The following is a 17,857-nucleotide window of genomic DNA, read 5'->3' as shown; positions in this document are numbered from 1 at the left end:
GAATTTCTTTCTATAGTTTTCATTTTACATGTGGCCAAGTAATAAAGTCTATGTTACATTTGTAAGATGAATTTTAATATTTGTTTCTTTCCAATAAATGTTTGAGTAATTTGCATAAAAAATTGGTGGGACTGGGAATTAAAAACATTGATATTTAATTTCTTTTTCTTTTTCAGATCCGAATTGACAACAATAATGAAAGGAGTGTACATACAAAATCGTCACAGGCACCATTTGTTCATGGTAACAACCGACAACGGATGGGCAAAGAACGACCTGTGAAAAAAGAAAAATCTGATGCAACAGATGGTCAGCGAGTGCTTGTAAATGGAGTGTCATAGAGCCCTTGCACAGTTGAACATAGACATTTCATGCACTGTTTCATTAATCCAGAAGCTTCTTTGTTAGAGAAACATGTTAGGCCAAAGAGAATTGGGTCAGTAGGGCTGTCGTAAGACATAAACAGCACAATTTCAGATTGTGTCAAAGCATTAAAAGCTTTCTGCAACCGGTACGGGAGGCATTTATTTGTCCTACTGTAATGGGAGAATTGAAGGGGTGGGAGCATTAGCACTGTTTTCTGTTTGTTCATATAATCTTAATCATAAATTAAAGCGTTTGCTACCAACTGATTTTACATTAAGCATACTGTAGTTTAAAACATCATTGTAAGAGAGTTCTTTCTTAGTATTTAGGTCATTTTTTTCACCTTTAAACATTTTGACACTGTTCACATCATAACATGGCAGATTAGTTTTATGTACTTGTGTCATCATTTGTCCAAATTGTTTCATGATGGACTGTGTTAAAGTGTGAAGTAAAAGCTGTCACATCATCAAGCAAAAAAGGAGGGGAGAATAATGTATGATCTGTGCCTTTATAATTGGGATATGTAGGGAGTGTGAGTGTGTGTGTGTGTGCGCGCGAGTGTTTTTGTTTTTTTTCCTAATTCTTGGATGTAAAAAATCAGGGAAGATAAGTAAACACTAATGTAAAATATGTAAAGAACTTGATTAATTATCAAATATACAAGATAATTTTTAAACTGCATGCTTCTCATTATTCAGTTCTTTTTTTCCCTCTTGATAATTTTTCCTTGGCTTTTGCACTGACATTTTACATACTGTAGTATTATTAAACAAAGAAGTATTTCTCAGTTTTTCAAGCAGGTAAGCATCAAGTTCTGTGTTTACTAAATGGTGGGTGGGATAACAAAGCAACAAAATTTAAAATGTTTTCCCTTTTTGGTCCTGTAAAAATGGATCAGGTGAGTTTAAAAAAAAAAAAAAAAAGTTTGGTTGTCACGCAAAGTTATGATACTTTGCTGTGACTTTGTTCTCCTTTTCCTTTTCAATTATCTTAGTAATTAGATGTGAAGGAAAAAGAAAAGTTCTGGTAATATATAAGTTTTTAATGTAACTGATAACTTCATAGGAAGTAACTTTGTATCTGTTAATATAATGGGTGTTAAATTTGTGGGGAAAGTGTTCTGTTACTTTTTTAAGTTAATATTATTGCCCAAATCATTTCTTGAGACTGAACAGTTTGACATCAAAGGAACGGGGATCTTATAGGTTTCAGACAATAAATCACTTGACCAATCCATTTCTCATCGAAAAGAAACCACTGAGTGACACTACTTGGGGTTTGTAGTCATTGTTTCTGTTAAACTTATTCTGACAGACATCTAACTGTGGGTGCCTAAAGCCTTAACAGTCCCTATAATGATGCACTGTGACATAAGAATATGTTTTTATACTGTATAGGAAAAATCTTAAATTCAATGTTGTAGGTTTGAGTTGCATATTTCAGCACTTAATATTGTATTTCAAGCCTGTTGTTTTATGTCTACAGTTAGAATGCAGACTCTTCCTTTGATATTAAGCAAATTGTTAGTGTGTTACACTAACCTTATTTACCTATGAAAAATATAAACTATTAAAATTTTCCAAAGATATTTTGTAATTGCATTGGTTTAAGTATTGTACATTATTGTATTAACTTGAAGAAAAAAAAATTGTTCACAATATTTAGTTCATTTGAAACACATTTGTGAACCTCATTGCTTTTAAGTTTGTAGCTTGCCTTGGGGGAAAAAAATAGAAGATAGATTTTTGTATTTCTTTCTCAAAAAGTAAGAATGTCATGTCATGCCTCCTAAACAATTGACTATTTACTAATTAAATAGTTAAATCTGAAATTAAAATAATTAATTTGAACTTTAAGTTTCAGAGTTGGTACTGTAAATACATAAATTGTGGTATATAAAATCAAGTTTTAAAGGAATTTAAGGTGTTTTGTGTTTAGTTATTGGATGGTTATTTTTATTTTTGAATTTTTTAAATAAAGGCACCTCTTTACACTGTAATTTTTGTTTCATTTGAATATATTTAGCACTAAAACTTTGAATAGTCAGTATTTTGAACATTGCATAGTAAGCCCCACCTGACTGCACACCTCCTTAAACACAGTAACCTGTCTCTGACACTGAAGAGGTCCTGCAGCCATGTGCAGTTCGTTTTTGAAGTGCACAAAAAAATGGCTGAATGTTGGCAATGTTAAAGTATGAAATGGAATTTTAAAAGTGTAGCTGCTATATTTGGAAAAAGCAACGGGTTGACTTTTTCAAGATAACTGCATTATGTAAATTGATGCTACTTGATAATTGGAATATTTATTTTTATTCCTGCTTCATCTCCAAATGAACAAACTAGTACAAATGCTAATGAAGAATTATCACAATTTTTTATTTTAAATTCCCAATAACCTTTATAATTTGTTAGTGCAAATTATATATGTCATGAATTAGAGCTTGAAGTAAAATTTGCTGTTTTGTAGTAGTACACTCAGTGGTGCTAACATAAGAATATTTTGTGGGAGCAAGATTTGAAACACAAACATACAAGTTGTCCATCTGAAAACACATTAGGATGTGGGGACATTAGAGAATGAAAACTGTGTGTGTGGGTGTGTGTTGTATATGAAACACCTGAGTGTTTGAAAGTAAGGTATGAAAATGTAATCCTCTTTTGCAAGAGCATATTGTTTACTTTTGATATTTTGTGTTTTTCTAAATGCATAAAATGTGTAACGTATAGGATTAAATGTTTCAGCAGACTGCACACTGTTTGAAATGGCATTAAATGTCTTCAAAGTGTTGCCAAACTTAGATACCAATTTCTAGTTATTTATTTAGGGGATGTATAGTATTTGAAAAGAGATTTCTTGCACACATCTTTGTGGTCTGTTTTGATGTAACAGAAATGGAGAAAAAGTGACTGTAGATAATTAACCAAGGTAGATTGACCTTGTTTGTAACTGTACTTGGGGCAATATTTTTTTCTCTGTACATAATAGCTGAAAAATGGGTTTTATGTTGACATTGTTTGGTTATAGTGCAATATATTTTGTATGCAAGCAGTTTCAATAAATAAAATGTCATCTTACTTTGAGCAGTGATGTTTCATTTGTTAGTGTTCTCAAAAAAAAACAGGTTTATGGCAGGCCAGTCTCCACTGGGATTTTAACAACCATTCTGAGTTTGTATTATAAATTCAGATTTAGCATTTTTAGAAATGGCAGACTGCAGCATGAAGAAATTGTCTGTATGTTTAGCAATTAGTTTGTTAAATGGTAAATAGGAGACAACAATTATAGCAGCTTGCATGCCTTACATGTCAGTGTTCTTTTTATCATTTAGTTGTAATGTACATGGCTACATTAATTCCATATTGTGGCATAATTAAGTTTACTTTTTGTAGCTTTTGAAGTAACTATTGGAGCAACTATTAAAACACCAAATGGTAAATGCAGCACCTATATATTATGGGTGATACAAAGTTTCTTGACCAGTCTTCACTGATACTTAACTGACACACAACCAAAAACATTTTATTGGCTGCCTGATCCAGTTTTGTTTTTGCAATAGAAGTGTAAGTCTGGATTTTATTACAATACAATGAAGCATACAATATCAATAATAATTTGTATCTTGGGTTAATTCATTAAATTAGCAAACTATCCTGTATGCAGTTACCCTCGTTTATGTTGGGATTGTCAAAGTAGCAAACAAAGGTGGCAGTCAACACAAAGATCTACCAGTTTCTCTTCAGCACCATCAAATTGCAGCATTCATATCTGATTTTGTTTAAAGGGTAACGAATCCAAAACCCCTCACCATAATATCAAGAGTGTCATCTTCTAAAGTCTGTATGGCTGGTTTAAGTGTCTTCAATACAGTTGAAATTGTGCATGTTATTGCTGATTTGCTTGGAATGTGAATATCATAACAGGCAATTTTTAAATGTCTATAGTCTCTCAAGATAATGAGTGAGTGTAATCAATATGGATATATTCTCTACAAATGTATACCAAAGACAGTGTTATGGAGTGGACAGTCATTATTTTGGAATTACAGGCACTATATTAAAAGCACTGCAATGTGCCTCATTTAAAAGTTTTTTACAATGACCTGTAATTGAATTCTGGGACTTTCTTACACAGAGTAGTGCTGTGAAAACCTGTGAAGAGCAAAGCTGTGAGATGGTGTTTTATTTCAGTTCTGTTTATTTAGTTTGTTATTCTTTTTTTAATGTTATATAAGCATATGACTGCCACGATAATCTTAGCCTAGAATGACCAGACAGCCTGAAACTCGGACATTAGACTTTTCCGAAGGAAACTGGAGGTAAAACGCTTGACAAAATATTTTTTTTATTATGCATATATTCAAGATTAAAGCTTTTAGGCAGGGCTAACCATCACGAGTAGCTGTTCAAGAATAATGAACTGTATACCTCATGAAATATGTGACCCCATAGGCATAAAGACCTGCCTGCTCAAGGGTATGAGAGACAGCAGAAACAGAGAGGAGTACCATCCACCTGTTAGTTGAAGATTCCATCAATGTGTCTGCATACTTAGTCTAAAAGGTGACCAAAAAGACAACTACTTCTCTGATACAGATGTTACTTTATCTTTATGAGAAGAGTTAATGTTTTTAAGGCTTTTTGACCTTAACACAAGTGTGTTTTATTATTATTATTTTTTTAATTTTATTTATTAATTTTATTGTAATCATTCCATACAAATAGATTAATTTATAACAAAAAAGAATTGAAGACAAATCAAACCCCCTTATCATCGACATTGGGTGCATAAACATTTATCAAAGTCATTTTACTGTTAAATAAGTTGCCCATGACCAACACATATCTCCCTTCAGGGTCCGATACTACATCTGATGCTACAAATGGAACTGTTCTGTGTATGAGAATTCCCACCCCTCTAATTTTCTTTATAAAGCTAGAATGGAACATTTGGCCAGTCCAGTCTTTTTGTAGTCTGAATTGATCCTTGCTTAGTAAGTGGGTCTCCTGTAAAAATACAATTTAAGCGTTTAAGCCTGTTAGGTGAGAGCATACTTTCTTTCTCTTTAATTCGTGATTCCGGCCTTTAACATTCCAGCTCACAAAGTTAACTGTCCCATCATGGAGGCATTGATTCTGAGTTTTTAATGTCATTTTATAGTCTTAACTGGTAGTGAGGCAGTTTTAATCTTAAGTTCAAAATTCCCCATGAGTTATTGCCATAAAGCCTATTGTTGCATTGACATTTATAGTTATAAGGATTAGAAGAATAGATTAGATATAGCCCGCTCTCCTTCTCTCCCCCCTTTATCCCCCCACCCCTCCATTTTGCCTTCCCACATGAGGCTTGATCCCACTTAACAATGTTCCAGTCCTCTGACATACAAAGAGACAGAGCATGTCCAAAACAAAACAAACCCCACCCCGCAGTGGCGTTTGAGAATTAAAACAAAGAGATAGTATTTAGAATTTAGCTGCAATAGATATCTGCCAAAAATATAATCATTAACAGTCTTTAAGCTTAAAATAATTTTTAAGATATTAAGATAATAAATGAATTAACCCTGGGAATGATTTTAAAAAGTAGTCTAGGATAAGCATGGTAAATCCTAATGTAACAGAAATAGCAATAAACCAAGAGTATGATGTTAAACAGTCTACTTTAAGGTAGTAAAAAAAGAAAAAAAAACAAACCCGTACTTTAATTACTTCCACACTTCCACACACTCACGTCTATAACTGTAATTAAGACATAAACATATAATGTCCAAGTAAAGAAAAGGATGTATAATTATAATACCAGTCTCTTTAAAAGTGGATCCGACAGCAGATGATAGGTCATGCCTTGACAGAATATGGCTCCTTATTAACTTTCAAAAGAGTGTCGGAAACAGCTTCTTTAGTTCCTTTTCAGCTTCCTCCTTGCTTGAAAATACATAATATTGGTCTTGAACGTCCACTTTCAGTTTGGCAGGATACAAGACGCTGTATTTGATATCGGCTTTCTGTAGCAACTTTTTAATGTTAAAGTAGGCTGTGCGTTTTGCAGCTGTTAATGGTGAGAAGTCGGGGAAAATACGAATAAGATTACTTTCAAATATAATCTCTTGCTTGTGTCTGAGAAGTGCCATCACATCAAGCTTACATCTTAATCGCTCGAAACAGACAATAAAAGACCTGGGTTTAAAGGTGCTTGATCTGTATATGCGATAAGCTGCTGCTATCTCAGTGTCTAGTTTAAAATCATCTCCAATTATTTTAGAGAGTAATTCTACTGCAAGTTTCACTGGGTTTGAGCTTTCTCGTTTCTCAGGTATACCCTCAATTCTTATATTATTTCTTCTGCACCCATCTTCCAGGGCCGCAAGTCTGTCTCTGAGTTTTTTGCATTCGGAATTTGCAGCTGTAGCTTTTTCATCGGTGTTAGACGCCAATTGTTCCGCTGTTTCAACTCGAGCCGTGAATGCCTGCTTAATGTCATCCAGCTGATCTGTAACGTCATTCATCTGGTCGGCAAGTTTTTTCAGTTTGGATCTATTTTCTTTGCTGTGTTCCTCTAATTTCTCCAACATGCTTTTAAAGGTCACGTCAAAACGTTTAAATAGATGCGTTTCCCGGTCTTTGTTATCCTTCTTAGGCTCAATGTTAGACTTCTTAAGCTCATTTATGGTCGTAGCCATGGCAGTGGCCAGTGTAGCGATCATCTCTTTCAGTTTGGACAGTTCGTTTCAGATTTTGTGCTCCACAAGTGGAAATGCAGCTCCTGTTACAGCAGGTGCTGCGGGTTCGCGATGAGTAGATGAGAGCACATCCTGCAGGGCCTTTTCTAGTCTCGAATGATCCTCAGAAATCGGCGATCTATCGCGACCTGTATCGCTTGCACCTTCGCTCCCATTTTCACTCTCGACTGGAGACGATACAATGGAGTGGGGTCCTAGGAAATCTGCGCATTTGTCTGCCTGTTCCAGGTCAGTCTCCGAGAGGCCATACCTTGCACTCGGGCCAGATGTCTGTCCAGACTTTGATGCAGCTTTAAGTTTCTTTTCCGGTTCTGACTTTTCTTCTTGTTACTCATGCTTGTATATTGTAGTGGAAGTTCCTTGGTCGGGTTAAATACAGGATACATCTAAATAATATGAAATACGTGGGAAAATAAAGCCGCTGCTAGCGGAGCTCTGCTTCAGACGTCCATCTCCTATAACGGACGAGACCCGTTATTGTAATTGAACTCTGGGACTTTCTTACACAGAGTAGTGCTGTGAAAACCTGTGAAGAGCAAAGCTGTGAAATGGTGTTTTATTTCAGTTCTGTTTATTTAGTTTGTTATTCTTTTTTAATGTTATATAAGCATGTGACTCCCATGATAATCTTAGCCTAGAATGACCAGACAGCCTGAAACTCAGACATTAGACTTTTCCCAAGGAAACTGGAGGTAAAACGCTTGACAATATATTTTTTTTTATTATGCATATTTTCAAGATTATAGCTTTTAGGCAGGGCTAGCCATCTCAAGTAGCTGTTCAAGAATAATGTATACCTCATGAAATATGTGACCCCATAGGCATAAAGACCTGCCTGCTCAAGGGTATGAGAGACAGCAGAAACAGAGAGGAGTACCATCCACCTGTTAGTTGAAGATTCCATCAATGTGTCTGCCTGCCTACTTAGTCTAAAAGGTGACCAAAAAGACAACTACTTCTCTGATACAGATGTTACTTTATCTTTATGAGAAGAGTTAATGTTTTTAAGGCTTTTTGACTTTAAAACAAGAGTGTTTTATTAGGATGTTGCATCCAAATTTTACTATTATTCACTATTTTCTATCATTTATGACATTTAGTTCATTTTCTGTTGTTCTATTTTAATAAATATTGCTTTGCATTTCAATTTATGTACATTGTACATCTTGAGTGATTGAAGTAATGAAGTATGTACAGGGCACCTGATAATTGTCCGCAATGTATTATCTGCCATGTTTATAAATTATTCATGGGGGCCAAGGTGTGTCAGCTTTGAGATCTAGATTATATTTGGGGACACCAGAGTTTTAATGCTAAACTTAGTGATACTCTATGTGTGGAACACTGAGGCATGACTGGTTATGTAGGCATCACTTATTATCAGTGGTAGAGAGAGGTTAGGAGCACGCTTTGATACAGCGCATTGCCGCGTTCACCACACAACAAACCAGCTCAGGATCCAGATTAGGACCCGAGTGTAGCCATGATGCGGGTGACACCTCAGCACCACACTAGTTCAGATGGAGTGAAACCAGTGTGAGGTTTTTTTTATAGTGGCTGGAGTGCCAATCCTGCCACCAATAATCAGTGGTAGGGATAACACATAAACTTGGTGAGAATTTCTGATGCAGACTTCAGTTATGCCATCTTAGAGTGTCAGAGGACGTTGTGTAATTTGACATATCCAGCAACTTGGTCCAACCAGCCTGTGACTCACCCAGACTTTTGTCTTAACTCATAAAGTCTAGTGCTGTGTATATGACGGGTGACAACCATTAGGCACCCACTTGGATGTACAATATGTTTAATGTCGCTACAAAATGGCAGATACTGTTGAAGTAATTGTCATACCTGTAGTCTTTACATAGACATCAACTCTGTCAGAAAGTACACTGACTGTCAGAAAAAGCAGCAAGCTTGAGATTCTTTGTAAATGTGGTGTTAGGTAGTTATCTAATTTGACATTCTCTGTGATAGGTAGTAATTTTATATGATATGCTTTGTCAAAGAAGTTGGCAACAGTAGTCGTTATGCTTGACATTCCCTCCAACTAGAAGTTGTGTAATGTGACATCGGCGTAACTCCACTAGAACAGAACCGTGTATGTTAACTTGTGACACAAAGTTGTACAACTTGAGTAAGTGACTATGCCCTGTGGAATGGAGCCCTCTACTGGGGTTGTTCTTTCATTTTAGCATCTGCACCAACTTGTTTTTGCTGAAGTAGTGAATGCTCATTACTTTTCTTTTTTTTCCCTCCTTCTTCTTCTATGATTGGTCCCTTTAGTCACCACGACTCTTAGTTAACCCCTTATACACTAAGGTGTTTTTTTTATTAATGTGCCTAAATGATATACCCAAAAATAAATGACTGTTACGCTACTTACGTAATAATGGTGCTGCAGATGCCCGAAGAGTAGTGAGTACAACACTCCCAAGTTTTTAAAAGAAAGTATTTATATGATTAAAAACCTTTGTTTAGACCAGGGGTGGGCAAATTCATTCCTGGAGGGCTGCAGTGGCTGCAGGTTTTTGGTCCAACCCAATTGCTTAATAAGAAGCACTTATTGCTCTAGAAACACTTCTGCTTCATTTTAGTTATCTCCCTCGTTAAGATTATGAACCCTTATTGCTTATTTAAGTCTTAAACAGCTGCATTCTCAGTTTTTAATTGCTCCTTATTAGCAATAAGATGCAAATGACAAAAGAAACCAGCAGTTATCCATTTTGCTTGTTACCCTTTACACCTGTGTGTATTTATCGTGCACTATTTGGTTTAATTAAATACTTGGAAGGAAAGAGAAGAGAAAAAAGTGAAGGACTGAGAATTACCCATCTGTTTTACACTTCAAAGTATTTGGATGATATCCTTAGAATGGATAAAAAATCTAGGATATGAGAATGACTTGACATAGCAGAGTTAAAGCACTAACAAGCCATGAAATGTAATTATTGGCAAGGATTGTTTTCTAATTAAGCAACTGGGTTGGAACAAAAACCCGCAGCCACTGCAGCCCTCCAGGAATGAATTTGCCCATCCCTGGTTTAGACAAATAAAAATGAAATAATGATTTCTTTTCCAAAACCTGGATTTTACAGTGCATAACCATGACATTTTAAGATGCACAACCCTGAAATCAATTTCCTTTTGTGCCACAATCTGATGATGTATACACCCTGTGAGCAGTTCTTTTTATGCTGGGGTAGTCTGACCTACTCCAAATTATCCTGGGTGATTACTGAATGATGGTTTTCTTTGCTTTAATAACTGTGTTTTGCACATTAAATACTGTACCTTAATACTTTAATATAAAGTGACCCATTGGGTTCTTCTGAATGACCTCAATACCAGTCCTACTTAGGAAACCACTTGTTTCAAACACTGGAAACATTTCTACAAGAGCACACCATTCTGCTCAACATTTCGCCAATCCTATTCACGCAAATTCTCCAATAAACACGGAGTCAAGTTTTGAATGTCCCTAAAGTCCTTTTCTCCATCACATTAATTGGTGTTTTTCCATGTATCTATGGAAACCTTTATAATATTTGTGCAGAATTTAATCTTAACAAGTTTCCAAGTATACAGGTGCTGGTCATAAAATTAGAATATCATGACAAAGTTGATTTATTTCAGTAATTCCATTCAAAAAGTGAAACTTGTATATTAGATTCATTCATTACACACAGACTGATGTATTTCAAATGTTTATTTCTTTTAATGTTGATGATTATAACTGAGAACTAATGAAAGTCCCAAATTCAGTATCTCGGAAAATTAGAATATTGTGAAAAGGTTCAATATTGAAGACACCTGGTGCCACACTCTAATCAGCTAATTAACTCAAAACACCTGCAAAAGCCTTTAAATGGTCTCTCAGTCTAGTTCTGTAGGCTACACAATCATGGGGAAGACTGCTGACTTGACAGTTGTCCAAAAGACAACCATTGACACCTTGCATAAGGAGGGCAAGACACAAAAGGTCATTGCTAAAGAGGCTGGCTGTTCACAGAGCTCTGTGTCCAAGCACATTAATAGAGAGGCGAAGGGAAGGACAAGATGTGGTAGAAAAAAGTGTACAAGCAATAGGGATAACCGCACCCCTGGAGAGGATTGTGAAACAAAACCCATTCAAAAATGTGGGGGAGATTCACAAAGAGTGGACTGCAGCTGGAGTCAGTGCTTCAAGAACCACCACGCACAGACGTATGCAAGACATGGGTTTCAGCTGTCGCATTCCTTGTGTCAAGCCACTCTTGAACAAGAGACAGCATCAGAAGCGTCTCGCCTGGGCTAAAGACAAAAAAGGACTGGACTGCTGCTGAGTGGTCCAAAGTTATGTTCTCTGATGAAAGTAAATTTTGCATTTCCTTTGGAAATCAAGGTCCCAGAGTCTGGAGGAAGAGAGGAGAGGCACAGAATCCACGTTGCATGAGGTCCAGTGTAAAGTTTCCACAGTCAGTGATGGTTTGAGGTGCCATGTCATCTGCTGGTGTTGGTCCATTGTGTTTTCTGAGGTCCAAGGTCAACGCAGCCATCTACCAGGAAATTTTAGAGCACTTCATGCTTCCTGCTGCTGACGAACTTTATGGAGATGCAGATTTAATTTTCCAGCAGGATCTGGCACCTGCACACAGTGCCAAAGCTACCAGTACCTGGTTTAAGGACCCTGGTATCCCTGTTCTTGATTGGCCAGCAAACTCGCCTGACCTTAACCCCACAGAAAAATCTATGGGGTATTGTGAAGAGGAAGATGCAATACGCCAGACCCAACAATTCAGAAGAGCTGAAGGCCACTATCAGAGCAACATGGGCTCTCATAACACCTGAGCAGTGCCACAGACTGATCGACTCCATGCCACGCCGCATTGCTACAGTAATCCAGGACAAAGGAGCCCCAACTAAATATTGAGTGCTGTACATGCTCATACTTTTCATGTTCATACCTTTCAGTTGGCCAACATTTCTAAAAATCCTTTTTTTGCATTGATCTTAATTGATATTCTAGTTTTCCGAGATACTGAATTTGGGACTTTCATTAGTTGTCAGTTATAATCATCAACATTAAAAGAAATAAACATTTGAAATACATCAGTCTGTGTGTAATGAATGAATCTAATATACAAGTTTCACTTTTTGAATGGAATTACTGAAATAAATCAACTTTGTCATGATATTCTAATTTTATGACCAGCACCTGTATATTTGTGATCTTATTGAAGGATCTATTTAAAAGGAACAGCCTGGATGCACCGTACTAATTTCTTTTATAATTTTAAAAACTTCAGTCATGTTACAGGGGTATAACAGTGCTCTCGGTACCAGGCAAGGTCCTTGCTAGGGTCATCCTCAATAGGATCCGTGATCACTTGCTAACCTACTAGCAACTGGAGCAGTTTGGTTTTACACCTAAGAAGTCTACCATCGACCACATCCTGGCACTGAGGGTTCTCATCAAGTTCATATGTGAAAATTGGCAGTTTCTTTGCAGCCTTTCTCAGTTCAACTCAGTTGACAGAACTGCCCTGAGATGCCTCCAAAGTTGCTGGATATCATGGCTGGCATGTACACTGGTACTGTGAGTGCTGTGCAGAGTGGAGACAGAACGTCTGTGTTTTTCCCAGTTGATTCTGGGATTCGTTATGGGTGTGTTCTTGCTCCTACTCTGTTCAGTGCTTGCATGGATTTGTATCCATTATTGGCTGTAGAATTTCTAATACATTTGATCTTTTAGCTCTTTCAATTCAATGCAGTATCACTTCTCTGTGATCATAAATATAAACCTGACTGAATTGTGGTTACTTCCAAATTAAACTTCTAGTAGCTTTAATTGTTGCAGGACCTCAGATTCTCATAGCGTATGGTCCTAAATGGTGTAAATCTACGTTTTGAGCATTGATTGTTGTGAACACGAACAGCTTATTGTTGATTCGGATATTTTACCTGTAGTGTATGTGGGTTTCACTTTCACCAAACAACAAATCTTTTAATTCACACGGATACGCCTCTTCATTGGGAAGAAATACTACTTTTCCCTGACGGCACCACGAATTAGACGATCTACAAGTCTCAGACTTAAACTTTAAAGCCGAACACTATCTACATACTTCTGTCATATCCCCTATGTCCATATATTCACTCTCTTTTCGCTATTCTGTTATTTTACCAAATAATAATTTCAGTTTGTTAAATGCGATCTTTACTATCAGTTTTTTGAGACTTTCGAATTTTAGTACTTTCATAATCTCTAATCTGCTCTGCTTGTGTATCGCGCCAACATTTTTGAACCTCTTTACGACGTTCTACTTTGTCTTCTACTCTTTCTCTTTTATTTCTGAACTCACTTGGACCTGTTAGGTTTTCAATTCCACTTGGTCTGGGCTGATTATTACTTTTCTTATTTTACAAATTTGCACTTAGAATATTATTGTGTTATTGTTCTTTTTTGATTTTTTTTCTCTCCAACACTTTTGGGCCTCTTTTCGATGTGCTGCCTTTTCTTCCTCGCTTAGTCGTTAACGTGTCATCTAGAACGTATAAAATTATTGTCCAGAAAAGGACTACATCGAAGGAAACAAATAGATTGCATGTCTAAAGACAGTGTCCAGAAAAGCTTATTTAAAGGATAAAACTGAGGACTTTTCATAAACGACTTTAAATGAGGAAAATGTAAAAATTTATAAGAGCTGAGAGCACTGGAACTGTGTCTGACAAAAGCATTCACACGAATATGAGTTCAGTGGACCGTAGGCGTGTTTGAATATGGTTGAGAGGGGCAACATTGTCTGAAGATTTCCTTTTATAATACTAGGGGGCTTCGTCCCCTGCTCGCTTCGCTCGCCAACCCCCGTATTTGGTTTTCCGGATACACACTTTTAAGATATACAGGACAACACGCAGTGAAATGCATCCTGACCCGCTTATCAAAAACTGTGCAAAGTTAGAAGAATATCAGTTAGATTAACAAAAAGTCATATATTGAAAGATAACAGTATAGTAGAACATAATAAATAAGTAAAATTATGTGAATAAAGTAGATTTAAGTGTTAATGTGCAATAGTGTAGTAATTATTGTGCAAAACCAAAGTTAGACTGGTGCATAGTTAAATGAGGCAGTTTGTTTGCTCGCACTACTGCGATCTTTTCTTTTTTATACTTTCTAATTTTCCTACTTTCATATCCTTTAACTTTCTCCATATGTGTATAGCGCCAAGGTTTTTTTTTTTTTTTTTGAGCCTTTCTAATTTCCCTGGTTTCATAGTCTCTAACCTGCTCTGCATGTGTTTAGCGCCAATGTTTGTAAACATCTCTATGAAGTTCTACTTTGTCTTTTACTCACTGTCATTTAATTAAGAGCCGGATTGGATGTGCTTTTTTTCAATTCCAGTTGTTCCGGGCTGATAATTACTTCCCTTATTTTCTGAATTTGCACCTCGATTATTCTTTTTTGCTCTTTTTTCTGTCCAACGCATACATTTCTTCTTCGTTTAATCGTCGACGTTTCATTTCTACCCTATTCATTTCATTTGTGCTGTATTGACCTTATTACACTTTATATGCACTGAGAGCCCTGGAGCTGTGTGTGCTGTATGACTGCCTTTACACTACTGATTTGTTTTTTCTGATATTGCTTGTAAGTAGGGTGTGTCTTGCAAGACTCTTGTTCTATGTTCCCGTGAGACGCACCGTGGCAGGTCTCTTTCATCTCGTGGGTCTTTAAATTATCTTCCGAGAAAGATCACGTATCGTAAACTATCTGGACAGGGGACAGGATTTCTTTTTATAATAGATAGATAGATAGATAGATAGATAGATAGATAGATAGATAGATATACGCAGCAGTCATTTTCCTAACAATAAAAATGTCCATAGCTTGGATAGTCAAACGTGTAAACTTTCCGACATTTGTGGAGATGGTACAGCCTCATTTTGCAAAAAAGGTCCAGTTTTTCTTGATAAACACTGTGTGCCATGCAAAATGAGACAATGTTGAGGGAAAATATACAGTATGCATTACCGATTGAAATAATTCTTTGGTATCTGTAATTATACTGTAGGAAATGTTAATAAAACCTAAACAGACATTGCAGCAGTGCCTAGGGAGAGGAGACTTTGATTTTGCTCACAGTCAGCTGTAGCAGAGATAAAGGACTTGATTGTGATTATCCTCATAAAGAAGCTCTGCATTCTGTACATGAACAAAGCTGCACACATGTTCAGCAGTGGAAATAAAACAGTCCAAACTGCTAAAAAGGTGAAATATGCTTTGTCTCATTTGTTTGTTTTGTACGGATGCTTGATACAATCTCTTCTTCGGCAGTGCTTTAATTTCATATTCTTTAAATGTTTCAGATATCCTGAATTTTAATACTGCCAGTAAAGCATAAAATGCTCCAAATATTACACGCTTAAGGACCTAAGGAATTTAAAAGGCAACCACAACTAAAAGAAGCGCTATGACACTACATGTTGCAAGCTGCTCTATATGATGAAGAAGAGATGGACATAGGCCAGGGTCAGTTCACTCCAAATCTCTAGCCCAGTTGGCACTGAGGCTGAAGACTTACTGTATACAGCATGCAAAACGAAAACAGAAAAGTGATTATTTATCATCGAAATCTATAACCCTTTTACAAAGCTAAGTGTTCATGAGACACTGCCAACTTTGCATGTAAGAAAGTCCCTCCAACCTGAGGAAGCTGATAATTAAGCTGGAGATGGATGTGAAAGAAACACATGAAAGAATGACAGATATGACATAGGTATTGAATGATTCCAACTATGAATTTAAGGATGAAGGAAAAATGCAGAGGTAAATGCTACTGTACCTTTTTTTTTGTTAGAAAAAAATTAATACAAACATGATTGTGCTTAGTCCTCAACTCAACAATGCGAAACACATGTTAACAACACATCAAAGAGCGGGGAAAATGGTCAATACCACCACAGCATATTAGTTGTCTTGGAAAACAAATGCAAGATTCTTCTGAATAAATAAACAAATTCTGAAGACAGCAAGAAAGAAGAACGTTAGCATTCATGGGATTCTGAAAGTTTGGGATTGGAAAATAATTCACGTCTGAGTTTTCATTAAAGTCCTCAGAAAGGAAAAACCATGAACCTGAAAGAATTTATGGATACCTGGTAAACCGCATCTGAAGGATTTCATTATTAAATATTACAAACTTTAGGCAAAACAAAACATGTTATTCCATGCCAGAGAGCAGAAGAACAACAACCACTGAAAAGACGGCTGCGTATAATGTTATTAAGTAGAAACTGTTTGATGTAGGCATAAAAGTTGTCCTCCTTTTTCAAAGTAAGTTGAGGGTTGTGGTTGAAGGTTACATCCACATCTATAATGTGCTTGAAGAGGCAGCAAAATGAAAAAGGCTCCTCCTTCACATTTTTAAAACCTGAACTGGGTTCTACCCTGGACTGGAATAGAATGAAGAAAGCACTAATCTCTCATAAGAGGGACAGTAAGAAAAAGCCTTGCAAGCTTTTAAAAATTGTAATAATCAATACTAGTAGCAATGCATTTTTTTTTTTTTTGCATTTATATAGCGCTTTTCTCACTACTCAAAGCGCTCAGCGAATGCAGGTTAAGGGCCTTGCTCAAGGGCCCAACAGAGCAGAGTCCCTATTGGCATTTTACGGGATTCAAACCAGCAACCTTCCGATTGCCAGTGCAGATCCCTTGCCTCAGAGCCACCACTCCGCCCAAACATATGCCATATAAGTACTCTCAATTTCTTCAGTAAAAATGATCCATTCTTTTAAATATCTTCATTGTGGTTTTTTTGCATGTTTTATATTGTTCTGTTAGTCACTTATTATATTTGTCAACAATATTTAATAATATGTTTATAATACATATACTGTACACTTTTCTTTTTTCTCTTCTGATGCTCTCTTCTCTTTCTTTTAGAATAAGGGAAGGTATAATTTGAAAATTTATAAGTGAAGTATGTTTTACACACTATCTACTCCTGTTGTCTTTCTCCCCTTTTCTTCCTATTATTTTTATTGTTTTCTCCTTAACTCGATAGATAGACAGATAGATAGATAGATAGATAGATAGATAGATAGATAGATAGATAGATAGATAGATAGATAGATAGATAGATACTTTATTAATCCCAAGGGGAAATTCACATACTCCAGCAGCACCTTACTGATACAAAAAAACAATATTAAATTAAAGATTGATAATAATGCAGGTAAAAACAGACAAAAACTTTATATAATGTTAACTATTACCCCCCCCCCCCCCCCCTCCCGGGTGGAATTGAAGAGTCGCATAGTTTGGGGGGAGGAACGATCTCCTCAGTCTGTCAGTGGAGCAGGACAGTGACAGCAGTCTGTCGCTGAAGCTGCTCCTCTGTCTAGAGATGACACTGTTTAGTGGATGCAGTGGATTTTCCATAATTGATAGGAGCCTGCTCAGCGCCCGTCGCTCTGCCACAGATGTCAAACTGTCTAGCTCCATTCCAACAATAGAGCCTGCCTTCCTCACCAGTTTGTCCAGGCGTGAGGCGTCTTTCCTCTTTAATGCTGCCTCCCCAGCACACCACCGCGTAGAAGAGGGCGCTCGCCACAACCGTTTGATAGAACATCTGCAGCATCTTATTGCAGATGTTGAAGGACGCCAGCCTTCTAAGGAAGTATAACCGGCTCTGTCCTTTCTTACACAGAGCATCAGTATTGGCAGTCCAGTCTAATTTATCATCCAGCTGCACTCCTTTA

At 36.6% G+C, this 17,857-nt stretch overlaps 1 protein-coding gene across 1 annotated transcript in view; it reads left to right on the top strand.

Annotated features, from left to right (window-relative positions):
- fmr1 (fragile X messenger ribonucleoprotein 1) overlaps positions 1 to 3,446 on the top strand; it is a 106,559-nt gene extending 103,113 nt beyond the window's left edge. The window contains 1 exon segment of the mRNA XM_028815714.2: positions 177 to 3,446. Within this exon segment, the coding sequence (XP_028671547.1) occupies positions 177 to 341 (165 nt within the window). The 3' untranslated portion in view covers positions 342 to 3,446.
- Positions 3,447 to 17,857: the final 14,411 nt, after the last annotated feature.

This window comes from Erpetoichthys calabaricus, chromosome 12 (assembly GCF_900747795.2).
Source record: "Erpetoichthys calabaricus chromosome 12, fErpCal1.3, whole genome shotgun sequence".
NCBI classification, from domain to species: domain Eukaryota; kingdom Metazoa; phylum Chordata; class Cladistia; order Polypteriformes; family Polypteridae; genus Erpetoichthys; species Erpetoichthys calabaricus.
The sequence above is the reverse complement of the archived record's forward strand: the minus strand, read 5'-3'. Positions and strand labels throughout refer to the sequence as shown.